Source organism: Phalacrocorax aristotelis, chromosome 10 (genome assembly GCF_949628215.1).
Source record: "Phalacrocorax aristotelis chromosome 10, bGulAri2.1, whole genome shotgun sequence".
Taxonomy (NCBI): domain Eukaryota; kingdom Metazoa; phylum Chordata; class Aves; order Suliformes; family Phalacrocoracidae; genus Phalacrocorax; species Phalacrocorax aristotelis.
The window spans coordinates 21,076,234-21,097,199 of NC_134285.1; the positions used below are offsets into that span (position 1 = coordinate 21,076,234).

The following is a 20,966-nucleotide window of genomic DNA, read 5'->3' on the forward strand; positions in this document are numbered from 1 at the left end:
TGGGTCAGGGGAAATACAAGTTTTATAAAAAGTTGCAAGGAAGAAGTGATGAAAATGAAAATTCCCTAATGCACAGAAATTTATCAGAGGTTTTATGTAAACATCATTCAGTTGACAGGAAATTTAGCTATATATGCCAGATATAATAAAAATGTACAAATTTTGACAGTTCAGAGTTCTTATGATATTTTTAATATAGAGCAATATTAAAAATAGCTGATACAATTTTGGGAATAAATTCAAAGAAAAACAGAAAAAAGCATGAACAAAAGCATGATGCTATCAGGAAGGCACTGTCCTCATGACATTTTGACACCACTCATTTTATTAGAATTGCACAACAAAGCAACTGAATAGTTTTCTCTTACAGTCCATCTTCTCTTTCCTTGTTTGTTATAAATATATTAAATACAAAGAAATTGCTATTGAAGAGCTTATAAATACACCCTATAGTTAGTATCTATTCTCTTAGATTTATTATGTGAAGATATTGTCATTAGCCAAACTCATTATATCATATCTCATGCAAATGCTCTTGATTGCATGAGACTATAGATAAGAGCTGGAAGTATTAACTCCAGAAAATTGCAAGGAGGCCTAAATGACAAAGACCAAAGTTATCATTGTTGCAATCCAACATTGATTACTAGAAAAACAATCTGCCCTATATGCTGAAAAAAACACTCAATTTTCTGTCTTCCCATTTTTTCATTTGAACATCTAGTACAGAACCTATTCTTACTTATGCAGCCACCTAATGACCGTATATTACTTGCCTGTTTTGATTTACTGGTACGACTTACCGGTTTTATGTCCCTGTGCAGGAATCCCACAGAATGAATACTTTCAATAGATTCCAAAATCTGCTTCCCCAGCCGCAGAGTGGTACTAATGGTGAATGTTCCTCGAGACTGGCTTCGACGCAGATCTGCCAAGTTCCGACCCTGATCAAATTAAAAGGACATTTTCATAAAAAAATAATAATACCAAGATTCACAGATAACAAAGCCTTCCTACTTCTCCTTTAGCTCTTCATGGTTAACAACAGAATACTCTCATTACCTATTTTCATATTCAAGGATAACACTTCTCACAGGAATGTAATATGTGTATGTCCCCAAGTATCTCCAACGTTAAATTTAAATCTGTTCTTGATAATACAAGTCTTAGTATCTTTCTACTCCTAAATAACACAGACCAAACTAATCTCTAGTAGAAGACTAGTATATACACTATTAGTTAATGTTGTATCCATGTCACACTGAAAAAAGGCCACTGAGAATATGCTCACAAAGACTTTTTTACACTCACCTTTTTAAGGAAAAGTACATAATTTATTTAATTATACAGTATATCTTAGATGACTTAACCAAACAGATTAAAAATATACTATGCGGGAAACGTAGCTCCATGACATCACAGAACTGTCAGTCTGTCAAAATAACAGATGACCAACAGTACAAACTAGAGCACACTTCTTTTTCCAGTATTCATGTTCACCAAGATGATAAAGGACAATAATCCCATAACTTTAACTGCTAATCACCTATTTTATACCGTTTCACAGGAACAAGTCTTTCAGTAAAGTGAATGTTTTCTTTTACTTGCAAAGGGTTATTTTTTCACTTTCATCAAAAAAGCCAACAGCATGCACAGACTAATATATTTTAGACTACCTTCAAGTGAAGATTTCAAAGTAATGTGAATTATCTCAGAAGACATCACAGTTCACTCTTTCAATAGTCAGGTCTTTCTGAGGATGCAAACTTTCTCCTTTCTGAGAGAATTAAGGAAAGGGTATCAACGGATAAAGATATAAGGCTATGCTCAACTTAGGTTTGCTCACTATTATGCATTCACAATCTCTGGGTTTTTTTTTTTAATTTGTCATCCTCTAAAATTTTACTGGTATTTTCATATATGCTTGGCCAATAAACCAAAACACACAAGCAAACTTTGAGCTCTGTTTGACACACTGACCTGCAATTGCATGACCACATAGTTAAATCTGTCATTCCTTCCACATCCAATGAATCTACAGATGTGATCTTTTCCTGAGAGAAGAAGAAGCAAATTAGCCGATAATAATTAAATTCTGTGGTTTATTCCTTTCAATACCTAGCAAATTACTGGAAGAGACAGTTGTATTTCTTTAGAGATCTTTAATAAACTAGGCCCCCCACAGTTCAACAGCTGTAAAACCCCAATTAAATAAAAGGTTTCTCCCATTAAACATGCAGCCCTACCATACCTATCACTCTTCCATAAGAAAACATGCATGCCAACATGCCTAAATGTCCACAAATTTGAGGCATTTTGGATTGGGAAAAGGTTATTTTCTTGCAAAGCTGATGGCTTGTTATAGACAATATTGCTAGCCACAATTCCTCTTTTTCTGTAAGCTGCAGAATATGAAAGAAAACAGTAGTAGTTACCTGTGGGCCATGTTCTGTATTCAAAAATTGTAGAAAACGTAATTCAACTAATCTGATTCATTCACATCTTTTTCTAGAATACGATATTTGCTGTTTAGCTACAAAAGACAAATTCAGCTCAGGTACACTGAAGCAGAGATAAAAGAATTGTAGTAGTCAAAAAAAAAAAAAATTCACAGTTTGGTTTAACCCAATTTTCCTCAAAGCCTCCTCCTTACTATCCTGCAGTTTTAAGTCAAAGCATAAGATTCCGCAGGTGAATAGAGAAAAAGACAAGCCAAAGACTGCAGTAGGGAAACAGAAGGGGAATGCAACCTCATTGTCATTTTGGAATCTGTGTTCGTTGACTTTGAGAAAAGCTGGGACTCCTTATGAGCCCACTACAAGAGAAATCCTACAGTTCCCTGTTAACTCTCCCTCAGGCCATTTAGCTTTCTTTCTGACACCATGGAAGCTACAGCCAAGAGAAAGCTGGTGGTCACAAGTGGCCACTAAAGCTATGTAAAATTTGTGTCACCTAAGGTTTCTTTCATACATTTCTTTACCCTTAGGATCACCAGGATGTCATAAATAGAAAAAATCACAAGTGATAGGAGAAAAGCAATTAAAAATTTCAAAAAAACATTACTGCTTTCAAGACACCATTACTGCTAGCTACAGATCTGGGGGCAATTGTTGTTACTGCTGTACTCATACCTCCATCAAAACCCTAAAACTTGGCCCTACAACTTCTGAATATTCTCACTTCACTTGACAGAAGAATGACTGCCTGCTTGCTTATTGCTTCCTCAGGAAGCTCCCTGCCACACAGAATTAAAACACATAGGCCCATTTAAACAAAGAAAATGGTATGGGATTAATAAAAAGAATTTGTTTTAAAAGAATTATTTTAAAAGAAATCTCTACAACTTCTGCAAATCTGTAAGTGCTAAGCTGTATCACTGCTTTTCCTCCCACTTTTTCCTTCCACCCATTCATTTAAGTAATACTGTCAGAGTGGTTCCAAAGAATGTTTATCAATATGGTGATAGGCACTTTCTATATATAAATATCACTATATATATATGACAATTTTACAGGCAGTATAATTTTATGAAGAACAAGGATTTGCAGCAAATTTGCAAAGATGAAATTTTGTATATTCATTGCTGCAGTTTCCAGTTAATGAAGTCCCATCTCAAATATTTATGATTCATTTTACATCTACTGTGGGTATGCTGAAGGGACACTTTCAGAGAAACATATATAAGTCAGATTTCATCTGACATTCAGCAAATGTCCAAAACACGGTTTGGTCAGAGAAAACCAATTTTAACTGGGGCAGCAACTCCAGTTGTGTGGTTAATTCTCTGGAAACTAACTTTTATAAAAATATGTGGAACCAGGAAAGGACAGAAGTGGGGCCTGTACACCTTATTCAAATAGCATGATGCTCCACCACTCCAGTGTGGCTATGCGCACCTACTACACCTTTGCAGATACCTTCAGTTCCTTTTCTCTCAGGGAGAAAACAGTTTTTTCTCACACCTGTGAGCCACACGACTGGGGAGCAGAGGGAGAAGATGATAGTAATAGGCTGCTATGAACAACTATGCCCTTGAAAAGTTTCCTAGGGAGGGTACAAAGCCTACATGCCATTCCCTAGGCTGCAGTGTACCACTACAGCTAGCTTTTCAGCCTACACCAAACACAACCCATCACTAAATTATGCTAGAGAGCTGTAAATGAGCGAGGGAGAAGTCTGAAAGGTTGCGTGAGACGGAAACCAACTGAGTGAGTCTCACTCTCAGTGAGATGTGATAAATCTGTCTTCTCCCATCTGACTGTGGGAACAGATGGCCTAACAACATGATTAAACAAAACAACCATCTGTTGCAGCAGATTTCTTTTTAAAAAAAAACCAAACCAGACCTTAAAGAGTTAAACAGTATACTGACAACAATAATTAGGAGACAGCATCACTGGCAGGAAAAAAAAATGCAATTGGTAATTAAGCTGTAATAAATGGCCATATCAGTGAACATACTCCTCCGTCATAATCAAGAGAGAAGTCATACAACTACTCACATATTTAAGCATGTTTTTCTAGATCAGGGTCTTAAAACAGCTTCTAAGTTTTTCATTATTGACTGTATTTCATACCTACAAAGTTATGATTCATTTCACCCCTGCAATGAATGACCACACTGTTTTAATTTTCAAAACTTCTGAAAGTAAAATCATAAAAAAACAGTACATCCCTGCACTTCTGCCAGCAGCTATTCTTATTTCAGTTTCACGGTGCCTGTGAAATAAGATTCTAATTCAGAAACACTTGAAAGCATGCTTATAACCTTAACAGTGTACCAAGACTGGAAGAGCTGTTTTGCTGGACTGGGACATATTACACCTGTTTATTTAATTCTTTACTAAAAGCCTCTTTCTGCATAATTTTCCCAGAAATTGTATATAATAGTAAATATTTGGGGTTTTTTTTTTTAATCAGATCCACACATTAAGAGAATCCTGAATGACACTGTCAGCTTGCCGTCTCTCATTACATACTATTCATAAATTAAACTTCCCAAATATCTGCAAGAAAAGGGATTTTCATGACAATTACATTCCTTCCTCTGATTTTGGTCCAAGGTAACTAGAACACCTTGAAAGTAAGGGAACACAAGCCCCTTGAGAAAAGGATAGCAATTATATACATACAGATATAGATATATACACACACATGCCAAAAAGGGACATGAGAACAAGATAAAGGTTGGTCTCAGAGGATGTACGCTATTAGAAGGCTGTTACAAAAATATCCTAAAAGAACTGTTTACAGTTTTACCTGCTCTGAATCTGCAGTAAAAACCACTCATCAAAAATAAGAAAAATTTCTACATGGCAGATGAAGCATTAAATAAAAATTATTCTTCAAGAAGTAATGATAAAGCTATTTTTGATTCCCCATCTTTGTCCAGTTTTCTTGATTTTCTCTCTGCTTCTCACTTTTAGCTCCTGCATACTGAAAACTTGAGAAGGTAGAAAAATCAATGGAAATGTCTCCTAGGAGCCAAGACTTTATGTAAAACACAAAATGGTCTCTACCATAATCTTATTTTTTAAAAAAATTCTTTAAGTATGGATAAGTTACTTATCTTTGCAAACTATAATCTCAATATACGCAAACGGTTCACCCTTGACCCACCTCTTACTGCAGTCACTTTTCTGATCATATACAACGTACCCTATCTGAAACCAGAGCGGCTACACTGTAATGCGGAAATTGCACAGCAATGACTAAAGGTCACTTCTAGTGTTACTATCAGGGAATCACCCTTTTTTTTTTTTCTTCAAACTGTGCAAGAGAATAGTAAGACATAAAAATGAAGGAATAACAGTTAGATTGTTTTCTCATAAGGAAGGTGGTCAAAAAAGCTCCTTCTAAATATCTCACAGAAAATAAGGGTTTCAGTTACATAAAAACGTCTATTTATTGTTTTCTCAGAGAAATAATATTGAGAAAATAAATAAGTGAAAGATCTTTATTTGGATTATATATTATTTGTATTATTTGCCTCAGTGGTGCTGTTGTTCAGGTTTTTCAGTATTCTGTTCCTTTCATCTAGACAGGATGTCCCATGATTCAGTAGAACTAGAGACTCTTCTGCAGGAAGACTTGGGTTGTTTAAGGAATTATACTCCCAAAAGATGACTGACAAGAAAATTGTAACTTCTGTAAGGCCCTATGGCAATTATTCACAAATCAATTTTTTATTATTTCAGCAAATATTTTTGGTTTTCAAAATTATTTCAAAAGGTAAAAAAGCTTTTACTAAGAGAAAAAAGCATTTTAGTAACATCTTAATGCAAACTCAAAGAGTGGGCTAACAATAACCTTACGAAGTTCAATAAGGACAGGTGTAAGGTCTTACAACTGGGAAACATAATCCAGGAGTGCAGCACAGACTGGGATCCACCTGGCTGGAGAGCAGCTCTGTGGAAAGGGACCTGGGGGGCCTGGTGGACACGAAGCTCAACATGAGCCAACAGTGGCTGCTGCGGCCAAGAAGGCCAACAGGATGCTGGGTTGCATCCAAAAGGGCATCACCAGCACAGATAAAGAAGTCATCATCCCGCTCTACTCAGCGCTGGTCAGGCCACACCTGGAGTTCTGTGTGCAGTTCTGGTCCCCGCTATACAAAAAGGATGTGGCCAGGCTGGAAGGGGTCCAGAGAAGGGCCACCAAGATGATCAGAGGACTGGGAAGCTGCCATACGAGGGTAGGCTGGGAGAGCTGTGTTTGTTCAGCCTTGAGAAAAGGAGGCTCAGAGGGGATCTCATCCCCATGTACCAGTACTTAAGGGGTAGCTACAAAGAAGATGGAGACTCCCTTTTTACAAGGAGTCCCATGGAGAGGACAAGGGGGAATGGACACAAGCTGCTCTTGGGGAGATTCCGACTGGACGCCAGAGGGAAATTTTTCACAGTGAGGACAGTCACCATTGGAATAATCTCCCCAGGGAAGGGGTTGACTCGGCCACGTTGGACACCTTCAAGAGTTGTCTGGACAGGGTGCTGGGCCATCTTGTCTAGACTGCGCTCTTCCTAGAAAGGTTGGACTAGATGATCCCTGAAGTCCCTTCCAACCTGGGATTCTGTGAAACTTCACTATACTTAAATTCACAGTAGAAAGTTCCTCCAGTTAAGCAGTCATATGTAAGGCTACATTTTTACAAGTACGTTGGCATTGTAGTGCTACCAAATTCCAATATTTTATTTCAGTTATTACTATTTTCCTTATTACTTTAGCTGCTTCACCTATAGCATTTTTAAAGACACTGGGTTTTGCTAAAAATAGAATCAAGTTCATGTGTGCAGAAAAAAAAACCTTGAAAAATTAACTCTGACCATTTAAAAGCCCAGGTGTTACAGAGTATTTGTTTCTTCAAAACTCACTATCTTTAAGATAATTTCTTTCAAGAACCCTGACAAATTACTTCTATATTTATAATTGGTAATACTGAAATAACTATTCATCTCTGGACTAGAAACTCTAAAATTCAAAGAAAGTTAATATGCAGTCCCTTAATCTCCTTGCTTGACTATATAGATGTTTTTGTGAAATTCTTTAAGAAGATATAAACATAGGAAAGTTTGTTAACGTTCTAACATGTGACATCCTTGCTCTCTTAAATCCACAGAGGCTGTCAATTTCTGCTGTGATGGGACCTTTACAGCAGATTAGGCACCACCATATGTCATGAAGATTTTATTTTATTCAAACTAAGAGTTTGGAAAAATCGGGCTGCTGATAGGGGCAGATGTATTTATTTTAAATCTGGAAGATTTTGACTATTTTTTTAAGAAAAAAGTTACCCTTTAAACTTTCATTTTATAATCTTATGTTGTGAAAACCAATGAAGAGAAGCCATTGCATATTTCTCTTTATTGAAAGCCTCAGACATTAAAGTATCTAAAGGTACATCAAAAGGGAATCCTCAAAGCTGTGATTCTGAACGGTCAACGTCCTGAACCCTAAGGAGTATTTCAGGACTCTACAGGCCAATAATTCTTTTTTTCTACAAGTTACAGTATTTTAAAGTGGGGTTTTTTTGTTTGTTTGTGGGGTTTTTTGAAATGTGTTTCCCATTTCAACATTAAAATTATTCTTGGTAATAATTGCAGAGGCAAAGAAATACAAATATTCTTATCCTTGATGCTATGTGAAGGACTTGCAAATATTCAATGCTAGACAGTACAGAAAAAAAGAGGCCATCTTGGAATGGGAAATAAAAAGCTATCAACATCAACAACAGTCTAGAGCAAAAAAGGTAAGGAGGTGATACAGATACAGAATAAACTACAGTTGAGTGTAGGTTTTTCAGCAATTTCATATTTTTTTTGTTCTTTTTATTTTCATGTCATCCTGTTTCAAAGAAAAGGTTCATTGTAGCAAAACTTTTGGAAGCTGAAAGAGCTTCTAATCCACTTTTACTAACCATTCAGCAATAACCTGCAGAATATGGGGAATATTTATTCAAACTATAGAGTTTATTATTGTTTCTGAAGAATATATGCTGACATTCTACCTCTGGCATATTCAGGGTACAACCCTACCTTGCAATTTCTTCAACACAGCTACTTCCATTTTCAGCACTTGCTTTGGCTGCTGAGCTGATTCGACCTTCAGTGCAACATTTTCCCGAGTAAGCAAGTCCAGTGCATCGTAAATTTCTCCAAATCCTCCACCTCCTATTTTCCTCAACTGTATTGGGAAAAAAAGAAAGAACAAAAACAAATTTAAAAGAGGGGAGAAGAGAAGAAAAGAAAAAAAGCATCAATACTTCTTTGTACTGCCTGCTATACTGCAAATGCTGTTTTAGTACTAATAGATCTTAAGATAACATAATCATATCCATCAGTATGTAAAAGAGCTACTAAATAATCTACAAAGGTACGATTAACCACTGTTTGGAAGAGAATCCTAGGAAAACAAGTTAATACACCTTATCTCTATCTGTACTAAACTTCTTGTATTAAATACAACAGAAGAGTGCATTAGCATTCCCAGCATGAATCTGACCAAAGTAGGCATGCTGAATAAAGTCTTTCCTCATATAGTCAAATACTACCCAGAGACCTTCAAATACAAATGCACAGCGACATTTTTAAAATATGCCATCTTCTTTTTTTTTTTTCAGAAATATGCACACTGAATACTAAAGGTGTAAAACTTCTTGGACTTACTGAAAAGAGACAGCATTTCTATTGTATGCAGTGACTTACACGTAACAGCTAAATAATAAATTACAAGAAATAGCTAAGATTAGCTTTGAATATATATTATAAATGTTACTCACATATACTTATGGTTCACCAATACCATTCTTACTAACAGACATACTGAAGAAACTTGCACCACTGAAAGTTTCATCTGTATCAGGAAGAGGTAAAAACAATGCTCCTGGCACATTAATCAGTTTGCACTATATTCAGAGCAAATATTAGTAATTGCATTTTCACCCTGCTTTAAATGTTCACAGGGAACAAAGACTTGTCTGGTTTTCAGTATCGAAAATGATAATGTTATTTCATGCAATGCTTTCATATGGTCACCTAAACACTGTAGCTACTACTCTAAAGCTAATAAAAGAGAAAAGGAGACAAAAAGAACTTACCCTAGAAACACTCAATACTGTATTTTTACTATATTTTACCTGAAAGAACTGACATGGTTTTCTGAATGTAATTTGAAAACAGAGTTGCTAAGTGTTGTATGACTACAATGTATTAAATGTCATCTAAATACTGGAGGGATCTAGAAATCAGCAATATGCTGACCTATCTTCACATTCTGAAAATAAACCTAATGTCTCCTAATCCAGACAATCAGGCATCTGACTGAGAAGGAAAAACAATTTTTAAAATAGCCTAGGCCAATAAGAATAATGAAGAAGTTATAAGGTAAGACCCTCATATTGTTTACTTGCATTGTTCCAAGTCATGTCGCATGAAATTTTTGTTCTATATGATTACAAAAATACTCAGTATTTCATCACGCACTTTCTGTCCTGAAGATCTTTCACCATCCCAAGCAACTGCTATTTCAATACTCTTAAGATAAGGAGAATATTGTCCAACATACGTAGCGTTATCCGTATTACTCACTTCTGGCCAATTAATTGCCAATTTTAAAAAGGTGTGTAGGATAGACGGTACACCATATTTTCAGACCTACAGAACTGACCCACCTGAATATCTGCTTCCAGTGCAGCACCTGTTGACTACAAATTCACAGGTTAATTTCTTTCTAACAAGCACACTAGCTGTTACCAAATGCAATCTCCTCTCCTCCCCAGGTTGTATACTTCCTCTGAAACCAGGTAACATGCATACAAAATATTCCACCACACTACTAAAGTAAACAGATCAATTTCTATCCTTAGATAAAGTACACCAGAATCATTAACACACATTCAATAATGATGTCAGTCAATAATTCCAGGCACAAATGAACCTCTGATCGTAGAAAACATTTTCCATGCCCTTTGTCGCTGGGTCATGCACCACATTCAGCAAAGAGCCCACATTTCCCTTGGTCTTCTTTTTGCTGCCAGTGTCCCTGTAGAAGCCTTTCCCATTGCTTTTCACATCCCTCAGGAGTTTCAACTGCCAGCTGAGCTCTGGCTTTCCTATATATTCATCCCAACACACAGAGGCAATGTCTCCATATTAACCCTGGGTAGCCCATCCCTGTTTCCACCTTCTGTCTGCCTGCCTTTTGCTTCTGAGTTCAGACAGGAGTTGACTGTTCTATCATACTGGCCCCCTGCCACATCTGCTCGACATCTTTTACCTTGTCAAGCACCACATTGCCCTCATTTACACCTGCACACATCCTCCCATTTTATATATTAGTTTCAAGCTTCTCTTCTTTGCATTCAGCATCTCACACACCAAACTCATTCTCTCCATTCTCTATTCCACACTTATCTCCTTGTATGCTTCAGTCTAAAGTATACGATTTCGAACAGGTTTTTTCTTGGTACTTTCACTTACACTGCATATTAAATGACGTTCTTAAACCTACCTAAAACCAATTATCATTACAATCAAATATCTCCAAGTCGGGACTGTAATAAATGTTTCAAAGGCAAAAAGAGGGAGGAGAAAAGGCATTGACAGAGGATAAAAGCAAATGCTGATTGATACAGAGACCAGTGGAGAGGGAGGGTGACACTGAGGAAAAAATATTTTATAGCATCTTTTCGATGCCTACTTTTCAAAATAGAATCATCCTAAAGAACGTCTAGGTTAAAATTAAATTTAATTGAGCAGTTTTTAAAAAATGGTTGTGTCCACAAATTCCAGGTATGTTTTCACGATTACGAAGACAAAGGTCCTGAACAGCAAAAACTCTGAGAACCGTATTTCAGTTGCAAATCTTTACATAACTTCCAGAATGCATACTTCTATTTTTCTTAAACTGGTTACAACAAAATAATCTCATGCAATGATTACTACAGAGCTGCCATTCTCCAATGGAGAGAAGAAAGCAGGATATCAAGAGAGTTCCATACGGAACAATCAGAAATACTACTGATCATTAGGGACAGTACTCATTGTCAACAAAACTTGATCCACTGGTTTATACCACCTCATCTTTCTACACAAGGAATTTTTAAGTACTCTACTGCTTCAAGAACACTAGCAAAAAACTTCAATACTTCATAACCTAACAGAACAGTATTAGGTTAATGTATATGTCAAGCACTAAGGAATTTCTAAAATTTGCATGCTACTTTCTTCCACTGGCAGACTGTCCTCTGAAATCCTGATTTCAGAAACAAGTATATCCCCTCAGATGCCACCAAAAAATCCTTAATGTTTGCTATAGAAATTAAGAAATTGGAAAAGTAATCCACAGACAATATTTGGCACTCATCTTCCTGCAATACTTGATTTGGAAAACATGCAAGTTAAAACGTATAATCACATGAGACGAACAACAGCCTACTCTCAAAATTTTCCAAAAGACACAGATCTGATCATCATTCTTCATTACATAGGAATGAAAATAAACATGAAGTAAACAGGACTACTGCGGCACATATCAGACAACTGAGTAGTTTTGTGGATAGTGATATATTAGTATACTGTTATCTATTTATAATGCTATTTTGTTCTATTTGATCTGATTCAAGACTATGCTTTCAGTTTTTACTTCACTGCAATATTAAGATGCAATATAAGAAGGTATTTTACAAATACACTCCAAGGATAGCTGTTTAGGTTCTATTTACACACAAGGAAACATAAAGGTTTCCTACACAAGGCTAGTATCAGCTGCCTGCACTTTTAAATGAAGGATAGGGCACGAGATAGTTGAAATTATTTTCTCTACATAAATTTGAAATGAACAATGAATCTGTATCTTCTATGTTCAGCCTCACAGTTTTAAATAAAATATTAAAATACGGGAGTAATATAAAGCAAAGATGGTGCAAAAAATAGTGATTCAGTATCTAATAGTGATTCAGTATCTGTACTAAGCACACAGGTATACCCAAAATGTTCTATTATGAGGTGGCACTTTTTTATTTTTTGTTTGTTATTAAATCTCAAAAAAATCCACAAGCAAAAAAAAATATGAAGTGATCAGAGGAATGGAGAAGGAACTATGAGAACTCAGCCTGTTTTCCCCAGCAAAAATAGTTTCATTTGGATACTACTTCCCTCTAGATGTAAATCAACGATATGAACATCAAAAGGGAACAGATCCATTTATGGTGAAGTCAATACTGGCACAAAATCAAATGGATATAAATCAGCCAGGAATAAATCCATGCTACAAAATGTAACAAACAAAAATAATTTCTAATTGGAAGCAAGGTCCTGAAAGACCTTCCCACAAGATGTAACAAATCTCGCAATCTAACTAGTTTCAAGAGGACACCTGACTGATTTCCAAAACTGACTGACATAATCACTGGCTGACTGGATTCAACATACAGGACTCTTCCAGTTGTGCTCTGAACAGATGTTGAGTCAGGATATCTTTCCTAGGTCCTTACCAGAAAAACACCCACCTTAAATCTGTATAACTTCTTTTTGAAGTAGAATAAGAGAAACAAGTGGTTTTAAAGTCCTTTCACCATTTAACGTAAGTATTAATCAAAATACATCTGTCCTGGTTTCAGCTGGGATAGAGTTAAAATTCTTCGTAGTAGCCAGTATGGGGCTATGTTTTGGATTTGTGCTGGAAACAGCGGTGATAATGCAGAGATGTTTTAGTTGTTGCTAAGTAGCACTTACACTGGTCAAGGACTTTTTCAGCTCCCCGTGCTCTGCCAGATGCACAAGAAGCCGGGAGGGGGCACAGCCAGGACAGCTGACCCAAACTGACCCACGGGATATTCCGTACCATATGATGTCATGCTCAGTATATAAAGCTGGGGAAGGAGAAGGAAGGGGGGGACATGGGAAGACAAGCGCCATCACTCCCAAAGTAACCGTTATGCGTGGTGGAGCCCTGCTCTCCTGGAGATGGCTGAGCGCCTGCCTGCCCGTGGGAAGGGGTGAATGAATTCCTTGTTTTGCTTTGCTTCCGCGCGCAGCGTTTGCTTTACCTGTTAAACTGTCTTTATCTCAACCCATGAGTTACCTCACTTTTACTCTTCCGATTCTCTCCCCCGTCCCACCGGGGGGGAGGGAGCAAGCGGCCACGTGGTGCTTGGTTGCTGACTGGGGCTAAACCACAACAATATCTCACAAGAATTTTGTAACAGATTTCAAAGCACAAACTACTTCATTTTTAAAACACGTTTTAAAGAAGAATGGCAGGAGGCATACTCACCACCTTCCATCTTTCTTTGACCAAGATTCCCACACTGAGGATGTCAGGCTGCTCCCCTCCTCCACTCATTGCAACCTCCTCACCGACGGAGCTGCTATGCGAAGTCTATGTCAGTAGAAACCATCCAGATCCTAGGAGTGGCTTCCATTTAACCAGTGACTGCAGAAACAGAGCAGAACATGGGATCTCAATGATTAACAGAATAACACGAAATACAGAAAAAGCTGTGTTTCTCACCTAGCACCTTAACTACTTTTCATATCCCGTAGTGCCTTACATTGGGTTTCTAGCCAACCGACTTCCAGTATAGGAAGAAATTCAACTATATTCTTCTTTATTTTTTTTTAACCTGCTCTCTCTCAAACCTCCAAGCCCAATCTCAAAGTAGTATTAATGAGTAAAAACATATCTCAAGTTATATTCTGCAGGCAGTTTCAAATTGCTGTAGATCATAATTACATTTAAATTTCATTTTAGTAACAACTTTAAAAATCTAATTAATATTTACTAAATAATTGGTTAAATAATTAATAGTAATATAAGCTTAAAGAAATATTAACCACAAAATTACAACATTAAAAATAGATACTTAAATTGGAATTGTCATTTAATTTATTGCACTGCATACAGACTATTCCACATTTTACAATGTTTCACATAGCTAGGATTACTTATGATTAAATATGTCCAAAGTACAATTTTGTTGGTTTACGACAGAGTACAGAAAGCTAAAATGAAAAAAAAACTTGCCTTGGGTTATTCTATCAGTTTAAATTTTTAGTTTTCTGGCTTTAGGCAATCATCTCTAAAGCAAATTTTATATAGTGATATAAAAATTTGTCTTTTGGAGATTAATCCATCCATAATGGCTCCCATCAGCAACTACTACAACCTATTAAAAGTTTATTTCAATTGTTTGAAGCTTTTCTAGAATTGTGCTTAGTTGTTACACTGGTATAATTATACAAGTGTAACTCTTTGTACAATCTCCCTTATCCAATGAGAAGACTCTTTCCAAAATGTATTTGCTTTGGGTTTATTTCTATCACTTCTAAAAGAGCATGAACTAAAAGCAAAAATGTCTTTTCTCCCTGAGTCAACACACAAATAGTATGCAAAATTGGTACAACCATTCTGATTTAAATTCACAGTATGCCCTTCCATGTGGATAAATGCCAGGTTTACTACTGGGGCTAGATTATGCTTTTTAAAAAACAACGTGCTGCTTAAATGACCTGGCTTTTAAGACAGATATTTGTTTGACAAGCTAGTAACTGTGGGGTTTTTTTCCTATTCTTACATGTTTAATTTTTAATATTTCATTTATCTGTCTTGCTTCAACTGTAAATTCTACATTTAAACCAACTACAAACAAAACAGACTCCTCTGGAGAAAAATTGATCTGGATTAGTTGAAGATCTAAATTGATACCAAATTAGAGTGGATTACATCCCTGTAAATGAGTGTTCATTCAGAATATGTAGCCTAAATTGGCTTAATTCAAACAAATGAAGGGAAGGCAAATTAAGATAGAGTATTCTGAGTAACAGCGTCCACCCTGCAATTTAATCAAGTTGAACTAAACCAATTTAAATTTTGCTGGTGCTGGTAAATTGTCCCCTGCAGTTAAGGTCAAAATTCTGAAGAAAACTATAGTAATTTATGCAAACACCCTTAACATTACTAACCACCGACCATAACTACTGGCTTTTCTAACAGAATTATCATAACGTAGTCAGGAACTAAGTATGACAAAGAGAAAATGAAATGGCACTGATGAAGGGCAAAAGGTCTATTTCCAAAATCATGTGCTTACAGCACATACAGTGATTTTTTTCATTTGCTCAGATCTTTGCTTCCCCTTCCACCTCCATCCGGTTACATCAAAGACGGTGGTGGTCTTCACTAAGTAATATGTTTACTCCTATATTAGGACTTCAAGGGTTTTTTTTTCTGACACCTGCTTAAAAAAAAGTAATGGAGAAATCATTCATCTCAGCAGAGCAAAATCTAAAATTAGCAAGTATGATTTTTGCTAAAGCTTTCAAACATGAGCAAAATTCATCACCTGTAGGAAAAGTAGACACTTCATTAAAGAAAAGATATGACAACAGTGGTTTTAGAATTTTTCGTTAATACTGCTATCAGCCTTCATCCGATACCCAATTTGATACTTTTTTTAAAAAATACATTTCAAATTACAATTTACAGTCACAGCTCTGACAAAGTAAGAGCTGTCCATTTATAGACCCTTGAGCATACTAAGAGAGCATCAGTAACTGCACCAGAATGAAATGATACAATACAGAGAGCCACAGAACCATCCTATACTTCAAGAATTATCACAGAAGTATGTTATTACTGTAGATAACATCTGCATGGCCAGGGCAGCAAGATCTTCTTCATTTATACACAATCCCTCAATCCTATTCCAATACACTAATTTCTTGTTAAATCTCTTGTCATCCTATACCATTACAAAGCAATAAAATCTATTCGATATAGATTTTCTATCAGTCACTGGTATTTGAAGCACCAAAACCCCAGGACCCATTAAACTGTCATGCATGGGAGGCAAAAGTTCTCTCCTGAGCCTCTGAAGGCAAGGTGCTAAGCACCCCCTGAAGCTTAATAATCAACTGCAAGCACTATTTTACTTCCAAAATGCGAGTTTTACAAACATGTTGAGGGTAATTTGAAGAATCTTGTTTTCTTCAAGACCCCAAATAAAGTAGCAGGAGGATTCAGCCACAAATTTCAAGGCCAAAAAGCTTGAAATTAGCCTGAACTTTTACCTGATAAGGCCACATAACTTTACCCTCTTCAGTGAACCAGCATGTGTTAATATATAAGTCCAAATGATGAAGTGTCCACTATCTTCACTGGTAACATGTCCTAGTATGTGCCTTCCCTCACAGTAAGCATGACTTGCTTTGTTTCAAGGTTTAATCTGTCTACTTTTAGTTTCTCACTGCAGGACTTTGTTACAGTTTTGGAAACCAAATTCCATTCCCAGTAAGTCCACCTCAATTAAGCATCTAAACGCATTTTTTAACCTCCTCTAAATTAATGAATTAAGCTTTAGAGCCTTCCTTCCTATTCCCTGGGCCTTTTATGTGGTCCTCCTCTGAAACTCCTCTCCTTGCTCCACATTCTTGACAGTAACATTGAGTTAGACACCAACACTGAATTACACTCAATCATACCAAGACCTAATATGGCAAAAAGATTAATTTTTTTATTTCTTCGTGATAGCAGTCTTATGTCCCTAATTTAGGTCTGAAGCTGTTTTATATTTTTGCTAAATCACAACTCTATCAGATGCTTACACACCTCCATGCTTACACTCAGGCACTGCTGTGAGAATGCAGTTTCTTTAAAGCCTTTATTCACACTATCTGATCTAGACTGGGCTTCATTGCTCTGATGTGTTCTCTAACTACCTCAACACTGTATAACTGAAAATCTGTTAGTTATTCATGTACTGTAGCAGATAAATATGTTCCTTATCAGAATACATGTTTTCTGTTATTAGGTAGGTGCAATTTAGGTTACATTCGCCTTCTCCAAATTCACATGGGGGGGAAAAAAAGGGACATTACTGGACAGGACTACATTTAAAGGACTTTTGGACAGACATAAATATGCATTCTTTGGAGGTGGTGCTCAAGACAAAATTGAAGCTGAAACTTCTCTGAATTTTGAAGGACTTGAATTCAGATTGTTTGGCCCATTCCAAATTCCACAGATGAATAAAAGACTCATAAAAGGACAGTCCCATTTGTATTACTGAAATACAGCCATATGTTGCTTTCAGCATAGCTGTTTAACAGCCTACAATGCTGTTAAACAATTTAAGAGAGCTCCAGCATGTTCTGTAGCCCACTGAAGCAGATGAATAGTTAATGACATACAGTTAAGGTACACGCTTTCCTTGACTTATTCAAGAGATGAATCCTTTAGCAGTACAGATTTATAGGTGGCATACAGTTTTGTGCACAACAAACACTTTATAATTCTCCTTAAAAAGTAACAGCCATTTTAATTGCAATAGATGTTATAAACTTCTATATTCATTAACTCATCAGTTTCCTTATCAGACTATTTTATCAGATCAGAAGAAATGTGTAAGATAACTGAATTATCACAACAGAAGGCAATTAGCCCTCTGCCAAATTTATTTCCAGGTGACAGGTTACGGAATAACTACGGCAACACAATGAGTACAGACTTTGTTCCATAACATAAGCCTTTGCCTGGGAACTGATCACAATATAATGTAAGAACAGGTAAAGGAGGGTTAGTGCTTATATCCAGAATTTAATATTGTACATACAGCATCCATTATTTTAAACTTTACATTAAAACTCTTCTATCCACTTAACTGCTCTTACCTACGTATCACTCCTCCAAGAGACTTCTTTAATTTACCCCAACCAACTATACTAGATTACATGCTATTAGAAAACAACACTGCAAAACTTCCAGGAAAAAAAACCAAGTCAATTTTATAAAACCTGATTCTAGCTCAGCTAGCAAAGCCAATCTTTTTATGTAATTCATGTGTGTGTATATAATTTCTTTAGAGATGTTGCTAATCTGAAGCCAATCTCTGCTTACCAGCCTCTGTTGATGTTTAAATCCATACCTAAGTTTGAGAAAATAGCAGAGACAATTTTGGCTGAATTGAGGTACTGTAAGTTTGAGGACAAAGCAAGTAAGGACAGATTACTTCTGTTGCACAGAAAGGGAAAATCTACGTCCTGTTGCCTCCCTTGTGGAATAATATCAACCTTTTGCTATTAGGAGCTCTCTGTGCTTATTAGAAGCTCTATCTGCCTGCCTTCTATTCTTTTAAGAAACTAGTAAATTAACTGGAATCTGCAAAAGTTGCTTCCACTTCTGTACTTTCTGGCTGACAGCCAGCTGAACGTGAGCCAGCAGTGTGCCCAGGTGGCCAAGAAGGCCAATGGCATCATGGCTTGTACCAGCAATAGTGTGGCCAGGAGGAGCAGGGCAGTGATTGTGCCACTCCTCAAATACTGTGTTCAGTTTTGGGCCCCTCAGTATAAGAAGGTCATTGAGTTGCTGGAGTGTGTCCAGAGAAGGGCAACGAAGCTGGTGAAGGGTCTGGAAAACAAGTCTTATGAGGAGCACCTGAGGGAATTGGGGTTGTTTAGCCTGGAGAAGAGGAGCCTGAGGGGAGACCTTATCGCTCTCCACAACTACCTGAAAGGAGGGTGTAGCGAGGTGGGTATTGGTCTCTTCTCCCAAGTTACTAGCGATACGACCAGAGGAAATTACCTCCAATTGCATCAAGGAGAGGTTTAGATTGGATATTAGGAAAAATTCTTCACTGAAAGAGCAGTCAGGCATTGGAATAGACTGCCCAGAGAGGTGGTGGACTCACCATCCCTAGCGGTGTCCAAAAAACATCTAGACGTGGCACTTTGGGACACAGTTTAGGAGGCAGGGTGGTGTTGGGTTGCTGGTTGGACTTGATGATCCTAGAGGTCTTTTCCAACCTTAATGATTCTATGATTCTACTTTTGAGGAGAAGAAGAACTTAAAGGAACAAAGAAAAGTTTAACAAGTCAGCATGAAGAAAAAATCAGAGCATTCCTGCTCTCATTAGGACCTTCAAAGGTCCTAATTCCACCACATTTATGGTGAAGTCCACTTTCTTAGCCAGGCAAAGAAGCATGTTCAAATTGTAAATTCTAAGGCCAGAAATGTTTTAAGTGTGTCTGTTTGATCATCCAAACTAGAAAGCTATCCTACACTTAAAATCTGATAATTTTCTAAATACATTTATTAGAAGCCATGGTCCTGAAAAAATCATCATTCAGCATGTTAATGAGAAACCTGAATTTAAGACCTTGACCTAAATTTCCAACTATACTGGTTGTGAAGAAAATATTTTAACAAACCAGTGCCATTTTAACATAACCAGTGCCATCTTAGGTTCTCCTATCTCAAGCTCTCGAGTGCCAAAATAGTCATCACCATTTGCAGATTACAGGTGTGAAAAGCTCCTGCCATGTGTGCTATTGCCAAAGCATCTAGATTTACTTCTGGCAACTTCTACACTTACAGCTATGTTGTTATTAAAAAAGTGGCAATATTTTCTCAGTTTGAAGACAGAGTTAAAAATAACATTTAGTTTCAATAACAGTCTTATTTTTAAAACACATATTTCAAGCTACCACACTATTTCCAGTTTGCACCAAAATGTTACAAAAATCCAAGCAAGGCAAAGTTTATAGGAGTATACTACCTTTTACTACAGCAACTGATACAGGTGGCAAAATTCTGCAAGTTTTAGGCACACAAGTCCAAAACAGAATGAGCAACTTTAAAATTAAATTGCACTTGGAAGCAACTGCACTGAAGTAAACTTCATTATGTTTCTTGATTAGACCAACTGAGATAAAACATACTCAATACCTTGCCATAAAGAAAGGGAAGAACCTGGGTAGGTGTGTGACAGGGAGAGACTATAGGGTTGTGGCTCCTATGAGAAACACGGCATATAATTTATTACCTACAGAAAATCAGAAATTTTTGGTCAGGGAGAATTAGAATGATGAATAAAACAAAACCTCTATTTTAATCCATGATATTTTTGCCACGGTATTTTTCAGCTGAGTGAGTTAATTTCCTAGTTTGAGCTGTCACACAGTTGCACAAAGACATATGTCAGAACAAGAGAAAGAATGGAAGTTAGCTGTAGTGGACGGGGAAGGCTGGACTACTACAGTGCTTTGAACTCAAACTAGTTGAACTACAACCTCAGGTGGAGAGCCTTTAATACTAATGTGGAAACCTAACACTTTGGAGAGGTTAACTTCATTCCAAATAACACTAGTTTCTCAATTTTTTCCACAAATCAGAGTGAGTTCCAAATCAAAATGAGGCTTGTGAAACGTTATTAATTACTCCAAAATTATTTTTAAAACCCTAAAAGTGTCATTAGTTTTTTAAAAAAGAGCTGTATTTCTGTGTCTTAGATTCACTATAACTGTTGTGGTATTTACAACAAACCTAAATGGAAATAGAAGCAGGAGTTTCTGCTATTATAAGAACTTGTTTTACCTGTTATAAAAGTCTTCTTCAAAGAAACTAGTTCTCTGATCACTTATATGAAGCGAAAAATATTTTTAAACATGCAAATGGCAAGTCAGTTCTGCAATTAC

The 20,966-nt window shown here is 36.7% G+C and overlaps 1 protein-coding gene across 3 annotated transcripts in view; it reads right to left on the reverse strand.

Moving 5' to 3' along the window:
- TTBK2 (tau tubulin kinase 2) overlaps window positions 1-20,966 on the reverse strand; it is a 99,406-nt gene that overhangs the window by 58,481 nt on the left and 19,959 nt on the right. For all 3 annotated transcript variants that reach the window (XM_075105684.1, XM_075105683.1, XM_075105685.1), the window contains exons 2-5: window positions 13,771-13,929; window positions 8,532-8,679; window positions 1,981-2,054; window positions 804-944 (exon numbers count right to left, since the gene is read on the reverse strand). In XM_075105684.1, the coding sequence (XP_074961785.1) occupies window positions 804-944; window positions 1,981-2,054; window positions 8,532-8,679; window positions 13,771-13,839 (432 nt within the window). In that variant the 5' untranslated portion in view covers window positions 13,840-13,929. The remainder of the gene's footprint in view (window positions 1-803; window positions 945-1,980; window positions 2,055-8,531; window positions 8,680-13,770; window positions 13,930-20,966) is intronic.